The sequence below is a fragment of the Cryptomeria japonica genome, chromosome 5, assembly GCF_030272615.1.
Source record: "Cryptomeria japonica chromosome 5, Sugi_1.0, whole genome shotgun sequence".
Lineage (NCBI taxonomy): Eukaryota > Viridiplantae > Streptophyta > Pinopsida > Cupressales > Cupressaceae > Cryptomeria > Cryptomeria japonica.
The window spans coordinates 852,569,821-852,580,437 of record NC_081409.1 but is presented as its reverse complement, the minus strand read 5'-3'; the positions used below and the strand labels follow the sequence as shown (position 1 = coordinate 852,580,437).

The 10,617-nt window shown below is 34.8% G+C and overlaps 1 protein-coding gene across 1 annotated transcript; it reads left to right on the top strand.

Annotated features, from left to right (window-relative positions):
- The first annotated feature begins 9,464 nt into the window (after positions 1–9,464).
- Positions 9,465–9,989, top strand: LOC131876228 (uncharacterized). The gene has a single exon (XM_059221107.1). It carries the CDS (start codon positions 9,465–9,467, stop codon positions 9,987–9,989), a length of 525 nt encoding a protein of 174 aa, XP_059077090.1.
- Positions 9,990–10,617: the final 628 nt, after the last annotated feature.

The window sequence follows — 10,617 nt, the reverse complement described above, 5'->3', positions numbered from 1 at the left end:
CCATCTGAAATACATATGAAGGCAGCCAAGGGGATTTTGAAGTATGTAAAAGGGAATTTAAGTTTTGGTATTCATTACTACTTTTCTGAAAAGTTCAATCTTGTAGGCTTTAGTGATTCAGATTGGGGAGGTAGTATGGATGACCGTAAATCTACATCTAAAAATTGTTTTTCTTTTGGTTTTGGTTTGATTACTTGGAGCTCAAAAAAGCAAAGTATTGTTGCCCTCTCATCTACAAAAGCAAAGTATGTTGCAATTACCTCAGCAGAAACACAAGCTCTTTGGCTCAGAAAAGTTTGGGAAGAAATTGGAGAAAAAAAAATTCAGCCTACAGCAATTTATTGTGACAATGTGAGTGCCATCAAGTTAGCAAAGAATCCGGTTCATCACAGTAGAACAAAGCATTTTGATTTGAAATATCACTTCATTTGAGATTTGGTGCAGAAGAAGGATGTTGAATTGAAGCACATCAACACCCAGGATCAGCTAGCAGATATATTCACCAAAGCGGTTGTGAAAGCTCAGTTTATAGCACTACGAGATAAGATTGTGAGCCCTCTCAGCATCAAGGGGGAGTATGTTGATAATTGTTGCTGCTCTAGCATGCAACTCTATGCAGCTCCAGTTTGGACATGAATCTATCCATTCAGAAGAGGAAGTATATGTGGAGAAGCCATAAGGTTTTGAAGTGGAAGGAAAAGAGCATCAAGTGTACAGGTTGAAGAAGGCTTTGTATGGCCTCAAGCAAGCACCAAGAGCGTGGTATGCCAGGATTGATGGATACTTTCAGGAGAATGGCTTCCAGAGAAGTAAGAGTGATCCTACCCTATACTACAAACAAGAAGGTACTGATATCCTCATCATAAGTTTGTATGTTAATGATCTTTTGTATATGGGTAGTAGTTCTAAGATGAAAGATGAATTCTATAGACACCTAAAATTGTCAGTTCATCTTATCTTCTTTGAAACAATGCGACAAGCTACATTGTCTCAAAGAGGGGCAAAATGTAGACACCTAAAATTGTCATGTCTAATTAAATAAATATCTTTATTCAAATAATTATTTTAACCTAACTCTTCTATTAATTGAATAAATCTTTATTTATTTAGTTAATTCATTTATCCTCTTCTAGCCTTATTTCTCATTTAAATAAATACATTTATTTATTTAAATTATCCTTTTCCTAAATTAAATAAATATCTTATTTATTTAATTGATTCCACTTCTTTTATTAATTAAATAAATCTTTATTAATTTAATTAATTCATTAACCTTTTCTACCCAATGACACAACACTACCTACCCTCTCATTATTTTATTATTTTCTTTACCTACCCTCTAATCATAGCCAACCATTTATCTTTTACACCTCTCAATCTTATCCCTCCATTTCTTATAGTGTCTTCTATATAAGGAGATGCTTCTTTAATTAAAGAATGATATATTACTTTGACACTTAGATGAACATTTTGAAAAAAACCTTCATTTATTGGCACCTATAACTTTTAAACCGTTAAGAATTTGAAAATGATGTAAACTAGTGATTTGTAACATCTTATTTGTAGATTCTAAATATATTTATTTTTCAAAAAAAAAAATTTAAATAAAATTTAATTGATCTTTCCATCTCCCTCAAAAAGTACTTGTTTCTTGTTAACCCCTTAATTTTAGGTGTCAGTCTTTTGTATATGGGTAGTAGTTCTAAGATGAAAGATGAATTCTATAGACACCTAAAATTGTCAGTTCATCTTATCTTCTTTGAAACAATGCGACAAGCTGCATTGTCTCAAAGAGGGGCAAAATGTAGACACCTAAAATTGTCATGTCTAATTAAATAAATATCTTTATTCAAATAATTATTTTAGCCTAACTCTTCTATTAATTGAATAAATCTTTATTTATTTAGTTAATTCATTTATCCTCTTCTAGCCTTATTTCTCATTTAAATAAATACATTTATTTATTTAAATTATCCTTTTCCTAAATTAAATAAATATCTTATTTATTTAATTGATTCCACTTCTTTTATTAATTAAATAAATCTTTATTAATTTAATTAATTCATTAACCTTTTCTACCCAATGACACAACACTACCTACCCTCTCATTATTTTATTATTTTCTTTACCTACCCTCTAATCATAGCCAACCATTTATCTTTTACACCTCTCAATCTTATCCCTCCATTTCTTATAGTGTCTTCTATATAAGGAGATGCTTCTTTCATTTATCAACCCTATGCATCCTAACTGATCAGTTGACTTCCCAACTATGCTTTTGAACTTTCATATGCAATCAAGCCTACTTGCAACCATATTTTCATTCTTTGTTGAGCTCTTGTGCACACATAAAATCTGAGAGCAAATATATCAAGCAAGATCAATGGAGATAGGAAGAATGGAGATCCAAACCCTATTAGACATGTGATGGTATAATCTTTGTGATTTCATTTGATTTGCATTGTCTTAGGTAATCTTCATATGTTATGGTGGATCTTTGTTGTTGTTAGGCTAGGGTTTTGTGGTTGAATTTATTTAGTCTTTCAATATTGTTGTTATCCATTTTCACCATATACAAATTCAAAGCTGCTATGATGAAAGAATTTGAGATGAAAGATCTTGGTCTGATGAAATATTTTCTAGGAATGAAGGTTTATTAAAGTAAGGATGAGATTTTCATTTGTCAAACAAAGTATGCACAAGATATGCTGAAGAAATTTAATATGACTAATTGTAACCTTGCCTCCACTCCAAGTGCTCATGGAGTTTTGTTAGGTCAAGTTCAAAATTCTACAAGTGGTATCAGAGCAAGTAAAATTGTTTTGGGTTAAAGTTTTATTGTTGGAATTTTGCCAAAGTTAATCATGTTGAATTCTAACAATATGTCCATTCCAGAATTTGATGGGAATGATTATGATTATTGGTGCATTAAGATGCTGACCTTTTTTATTGAAAAAGATTTGTGGGAGATTACTGAATCAGGTTATGAAGAGCCAACTGATTGGAATGCCCTTACAGTCAATGAAAGAACAACAAGAAAGGAAGCAAGGAAAAAGAATGCTCAAGCTTTGTTTCACATTCAGATAGCTCTTGATAAGAGCTTATTTCTAAGAATATCAGGAGCAACAACTACCAAAGATGCCTAGAAGACTCTACAAAAAGCTTACCAGGGTAGTGATCAAGTTAAAGTGGTCAATCTTCAGACATTGAAGTGAGAGTTCAAGAATTTGAAGATGCAAGAAGCTGAAAGTATAAGTGATTATTGTGTCAGAGTCAAAGATGTGTTCAATAGAATGACTACACTTGGGGAAATTGTAAGCAATGAAGTTTTGATAAAAAAAGGTGTTGGGATCTTTGAAATCCAGATGGAATCATGTAGCAATAATCATCGAAGAAAGCAAGGAATTGACAAAACTATAGTTTGATCAACTGGTTGAATCCCTGATGTCTCATGAAGAAAGATTGAAAGATTCTTATGAAGGTGTAGAGAAAACATTTTCCTGTAGATTGCTAATCACAAAAAATGAAGATGCAAGTTGCAGTAGTGCCAAAATCAATCAAGGCCAAGGTAAAGGGCAAAGCCAAAATTCTTCAAGAGGTAGAGGAAGAGGTGGCTCAAGAGGAAGTGGTGGTTTTAGAGGAAGAGGTAGAGGCAGATTTGATAAGAGAAATGTTCAATGTTACCATTGTAATAGGTATGGCCACTTTGAAAGAGAATGCAGATTGAAAGAAGGTAAAAGTGTTAACTATGCTCAAGAAAGTAGTGAGAATCCTCCTGATCACTTATTTTTATCTTATGCAAAGGGTGAAAATACTAGTAAAGATGTTTGGTATCTAGATTCTGGATGCTCTAACCATATGACAGGGAATGAAAAGTTGTTCCCAACAAAGGATGGAAGTTTTAAATCCAAGATCCAGCTTGGTGATGATAAATCATTGGAGGTTGCTGCGAAAGGAGCTATGGAGGTCCAAACAAAAGAAGGTATAAAGAGTATTCATGATATTTATTATACTCCACAATTGAAGCACAATTTGTTAAGTGTTGGGCAGCTATGTGAGAAAAATTATAAACTAGTCTTTGAGAATAAGACTTGTACTATCTATAATAAGAATAAGGGTAATAGGGTGATCATTGTTGTTCCTATGACAAGAAATAGGATGTTCCCCTTGAGGTTTGGTGAACATAACAACAGTCTGGCAAAAATGGCTTATGAGGATTCAAGTTGGTTATGGCATCTTAGGTATGGACATTTAAATTTTCATAGTTTGAAGTTTCTAACCTCACATGCATTAGTTTGTGGTCTTCCCAAGGTTGAGGAATACAAGGAGATTTGTGAAGGTTGTGCTAAAGGAAAGCATTCAAGAGAAAATTTTCCAAAGGGAAATGCATGGAGGGCTCATCACCCACTTTAGCTTGTTCATTCAGATATATGTGGTCCTATGCAGACTAAGAGTTTGGGTAAGTCATCATATTTCATCACTTTTATTGATGATTACTCACAAAATTGTTGGGTATATTTTTTGAAGGCCAAAGATGAATCCTTGGATACATTCAAGAAGTTTAAAGCCCTTGTGGAAAATGAGAAAGGGTGCAAGATCAAATGTTTAAGGACTGATCGTGGAGGAGAGTTTTGTTCAAAGGCTTTCCAAAGTTATTGTGATTTTAATGGCATCAAGAGGCAACTTACTACTGCATACACACCTCAACAAAATGGGGTAGCTGAAAGAAAGAATCGTACTGTGGTTGAAATGGCAAGGTGCATGTTACAAACCAAGGGATTGAGCAATTCTTATTGGGGAGATGCAGTTGCTATAGCGGTATACATTCTCAATCGTAGCCCCACTAGTGCACTAGAAAAGATGACTCCTTGTGAAGCTTAGTATGGTAAAAGGCCTAATGTTAATCATTTCAAAGTTTTTGGTTGTTTGGCTTATGTGCATGTACCTGATTAGAATAGACAGAAGTTAGATGCAAAGAGTGAGTCATGTATTTTTATTGGGTATAGTGAGAAAATCAAGGCTTATAAATTGTATAATCCCCTCACTAACAAGCTTATTGTCTCAAGAGATGTGATTTTTGATGAAGGGGGAGTTTATGGTCATCAAAAAGGCCATGTTGAGAAGCCAAAATCTGATTTGAATGATGATATAATTGTTGATATTGATCATGAGCAACCGACTAATGTTTCGATATCCAGTGGTTTAACTCCACCAAGCAATCCTTCATCAAGTTCTTTAGTACCAATTTCAAGTCCAGCTTCTTCTCCAAGTTCTACAAGGAAGGTAAGGAGATTGAGTGATATCTACTAGAAGAGTGGAAATCAAGTACATGAAGAAAACCCAATAGGTGAGACAGTGAATTTTGCTTTATTAGCCAAGGCTGATTTTGAACCATCATGTTTTGAAGATGCATGTACTAATGAGGTTTGGGTGAAAGCCATGGAAGAAGAGATGGATTTCATTCACAGGAATGACACTTGAGAGTTAAGAGAACTTCCACATGATTAAAAAAGGATTGGCACCAAATGGGTCTACAAGACCAAGTTTAATAGTGATGGGAGTGTTGAAAGACATAAGACAAGATTAGTTGCTAAAGGCTTCACACAGAAGTATGGAATTGACTATGAAGAGACATTTCACCAGTAGCAAGACAAGAGACCATAAGAATGTTGATTTCATTAGCAACTCAGAAGAAGTGGAGCATACATCATATGGATGTGAAAAGTGCCTTCTTGAATGGGTACTTAGAAGAGGAAGTATATGTGGAGCAGCCACAAGGTTTTGAAGTGGAAGGAAAAGAGCATCAAGTGGATAGGTTAAAGAAGGCTTTGAATGGCCTCAAGCAAGCACCAAGAGCATGGTATGCCAGGATTGATGGATACTTTCAGGAGAATGGCTTCCAGAGAAGTAAGAGTGATCCTACCCTATACTACAAACAAGAAGGTACTGATATCCTCATCATAAGTTTGTATGTTGATGATCTTTTGTATATGGGTAGTAGTTCTAAGATGAAAGATGAATTCAAAGCTGCTATGATGAAAGAATTTGAGATGAAAGATCTTGGTCTGATGAAATATTTTCTAGGAATGGAGGTTTATCAAAGTAAGGATGCGATTTTCATTTGTCAAACAAAGTATGCACAAGATATGCTAAAGAAATTTAATATGACTAATTGTAACCCTGCATCCACTCCAAGTGCTCATGGAGTTTTGTTAGGTCAAGTTCAAAATTCTACACATTTGACAAGGGATGTCCTCACATTTATACCTTCAAAATAACACAAGCTCTTCCTTATCGATTAACTTGTTCTCTTCCAGAATCCAATAATTAATATTTGTGGATAGCGTGGTGTATAATTTATTAACAATTCCTACATTTGCCCTTTGCCCTGAGCGATTGCTCAATTATATGGCCTATCACTGACGGATCAATTATATTGACTTCATTCTATTGTCACTATATATTATTATGTATGTCTTTCATAATAATTAAGCTAAATCTCCACTTAATAATCAAGCAAGACACACAAACCTGAAACTTACAAAGATATTAAAGTAAATGTCTATAATTAAATAAACAAATAAAGCTATTTAGTTGCTGTGTAGGATGTCAAAATTTTATTTGTCGAATGAGTACGTCCTTATGTAATGTGGAAGAAACATTCCTTTAGAAATAAATCTCATGTCTATGTTTCAGTTCAATGGAACAAGTGTAGAACTAACCTTTCGAACTATGGATTTGAACCCACTTACATATGTAAATTGTGTGCATAGCTGGGCCGGAACGAACTTTGTTCAAATTGAAACTTACAACATTTTCACCTTCGCATTCGATAGACACACACACACACACACACACACATATATACACACACATACATATATATATATACATATATATATACATAAATACATATATATATACATATATCTACATATATATATACATATATCTACATATATATATATATATATATATATATATATATATATATATATATATATACCATTTTCAACATGGTATCAGAGCATTGTTGCTCCCTAAGCTTATGCATTGAGATTGTATTATGAAAAATATTGATATGTTGAGGTGTATTTGAAGTTGTAGAATTTAGTTTCAGTGACTACTGCTTCTAAAACTGCAAGTCCTGTGAAGTTTGAATAGTGAGAGTTTAGGAAACTCTTACAATAGTGTAACTCGAGTTCATTTCCAATGATCTTTAAAGTAAGTTCTATGTTTTTCTCTAATGCTATCCATTTGCCAAATATATGCAATGAAGATGTGTGGAGAAACAAATTAATAAGTATCCAAGTTGTATTTTATAAACAATATTTGCTATATACTAGCGGTTGGACCTAAGAAAGGTCTGATTTGTACTGTCGATAGCAATTTATGAGATGAAGATGGAGAACATCATGCCTGAAAATACAGCTACATCATATCGAACTCCTATGCAAAACTGTGGGTAACAGATTTCAATCTTTTGATGGGAAACCTATGGTCATCTGGATCAACTGGTTTTGCCTCGCATAGGTTACAAAAATAGGGAGAGGGATGAGATTTTCTCACCCTTGCTGAGTTAGTACCCAATAAAAGAAACACAAGAAATTTTGCAAACAGCAAAAGGTAAGAATATTATCCCCATTTTTTTAACTTTAAAATTCTAATCTCTTTTTTTTCCTCATTAAAAGAGTTAGAAATTAAAATTTTCAAATAGACAAATGCAAACCACTGAGACCCAATATATACACCAATATATAATATATGAAACAAACACTTTAAAATTCTAAAAAATTAAAGTATGTATCATTAAAAGTGTTAGAAATCAAAATGTTCAAATAGACAAATTGGTGCAAGGGAACCACAAAGGAGTTTACCTTCTTCCACATATGTTTTAAGGTGTCCAATAATGTGTTAGGATGGGCCTTTGATGGCTAGGTCCTATTTAATACTTTACATTTGTGTTTGAGCAATTTTTCTATGTAATAAGCCCAAAGGCAACCAAGATTGGTCAACTTGGTCAAAGGCCTTATTTGGGCATTTAATTCATGTTTTTTTTTCTGTATGGGTCATATATGGGTTATAGGTCCACTTTATGTTGTCATCATGAAGGCATGTTTCATGTTTTGCTTTGTTGTCAAAAGTTGTCATGTTGCATTAGACAACATTGACACACTATTCAAAAAGTGGTTTCCAATGGTTAAAAGGTTGTTCTTAACTATTGGAGGAGGTTGTAACTTGTTCCAAGACATCATATAAGCCTTTGGAACTCACTATGACTCATTTAGAGTTGAAGAAGAAGAATTCTTGCTTTCAAACTATCAAAAAACTGTCATTTTACTGCATTTTTGCTATTCTTTTAGTTTTGTACGGAATTGTACGGATCTATTCATGGTCTGAACTAATGGGAAATGTGCTCCTATATTTTATCTTTCATTTTATTCTATTGTGGGCTTCTGAAACATCAGAATAAAGAAGTTATTGAATTTATATCACCACTGCCTGGGAAAAGCCCTAGAACCTAGGGATTGGATGCAAAAAGAGCCATATTTCATCATTCCACCATGGGAAAAATCTGAAACTTTGGGGAATGATGAAATAAAATGTATACTAATTGTTTCACTTGGTTTTGAGAGCAGGGAGTGTGATATTCTATTTTTAAGATGATGCCCTAGACTTGGCATTCTCTATGTGACAAGTCTATGTAGGGGTAAAAGGGTGTGTAATGCAATGAAGGTGGACCAAACGGTGACTCAAGTTGGCATTAAAGCAACCCATAAACATGTGTAAACCTTTTCCAAAAGGTTTTATTGCAATCCATTTTAACTGGTGAAGTTTTTCATAACGAATACCCCATACCACCTAGGGAAGGGCAAATAGGCCATATTGGGGTTAAGATACTTTCTGACCAAAATCAGATGCAATTCTTTGGAATCCTTTGATTCTTCCAAAAGGGTATTAGAATATCCAATTTTTTTTGGGATTGTTCAGGTAAAATTCCAATGAAGTCAAAAAAACAGCAAAACTAGGCCTAATTTCTTGTAGCCCTGTCCACTAGGTTGCTAAGGGCATTTTCTGATCAGGGGTTGAAAGGGTTGGTTTGAATGTTTATAAACCTTTCATTTTTCATCCCAAACATTCAAAAAATCCATAGATATGTCTACAATCACCGTTTTTCAAAAATCCACTTGGTAGAGGGTTTGGTGTAGTGAGTAGGCTTGGTAAAGAAGGGTAGTTGGAGTTGTGATTGGGAAACTCCTCATTTGATTCAAGTTGTTAGTGTTGTGGGGATCCTTGGGAAGGATCAGAGACAAGCTTGAAAGGCCTTTGGAAGGTCTTGGAGATTGGACCATTGGATGGTGCCATTTGTAAACCCTTGAGAAGAAACCAAGACAAGCTACTCATTTTGCCTTATTCCTCTGCATCATATTGGTATCAGAGCCATACCAAAGGTGGAAAAGGGTATGTCAGACATAGAAGTCTTTGAAGAAGAAGAGGACACCATGCCTCCTAAGGCAATGAATTCTGAAGCCATCAAAAAGTTGGTAGAGGAGTTACTTGAAGAGAAACTCAAAGAGGCCGAGCAGTCTAAGGAGAAAGGCAAGGCCGATGAAGATGAGTCAGAGGAAGAGATTGATGAAGATGCCAAAGAAATGGAGAAGTTGGCACCTAATCAGAAGATGTTCCTAAATTCTTTGAAGTCAGTGAATAGAGATAATGTGGAGAGTTTACCTACCTATGGTGGTAGCCTGAATGGAGAAGAGGTGCTTGATTGGATTGAAGCACTCAATAACCATTTTGAATACAAGGAAGTTCCTGAGGAGAAGAGAGTGAGTTTGGCAAAGTCTAGACTCAAAGGGTCAGCCTTGCTATGGTGGACAGTAGTGCAAGAAGAAAGAACGAATGAAGGGAAGAAGAAGATAACTTCTTGGGAGAGGATGAAGAATAAAATCAAAGAGCAATTCTTGCCCATTGACTATGAGGTCTAGATATATAAGAGGCTATAAAATCTTAGACAAAGGGAGTTGGATGTGAATGCCTATACTGAGGAGTTTCATAAACTAAGTCTCAGATCAAGGAAGCATGAAGAAGAGGCAGAGAAGGTGGCTAGGTACTTGAATGGGTTAAGGCAAAACATACAAGATGAGATCAGCATCTTGGCACCTGATACCATGCATAAATGCTTTCAATTGGCATTGAGAGTGGAAGATAAGATTAGAAGGAAAGGAGAACAAAACAATAGAGGAAGAGGAGGTAGAAATTTCAGAGGTAGAGGTGGCTTTGGAGGAAGAAACACACCTTTCAAAAATGGAGATTCAAATCAGCAAGAGTCCAATGGAGACTTTGGTAATAGGAATGGAGGCTTTAGAGGAGGAAGAAGACCCTTTGGAAGGGGTAGACAAGGAAATCAAGGAGGAAGAGGTCCTAGTGTTTTCACAGGCAGATGCTACAATTGCAATCAAGTGGGACATACTATGAGTAGGTGCCCTAAGAAGGCTTCTAGTTCACATGGACCTGATAGGAGAACTCAACTTGTACAAGAAGATGATGGACATAGTGTCAATTCACCCATGGGGAATTTTGGTACTACTTTGGAAGGAGAAAGTCTTATGCTAA

Coding starts and splice junctions, on each gene's coding strand:
- LOC131876228 (XM_059221107.1), top strand. CDS start 9,465: ATGTCAGACATAGAAGTCTTTGAAGAAGAAGAGGACACCATGCCTCCT.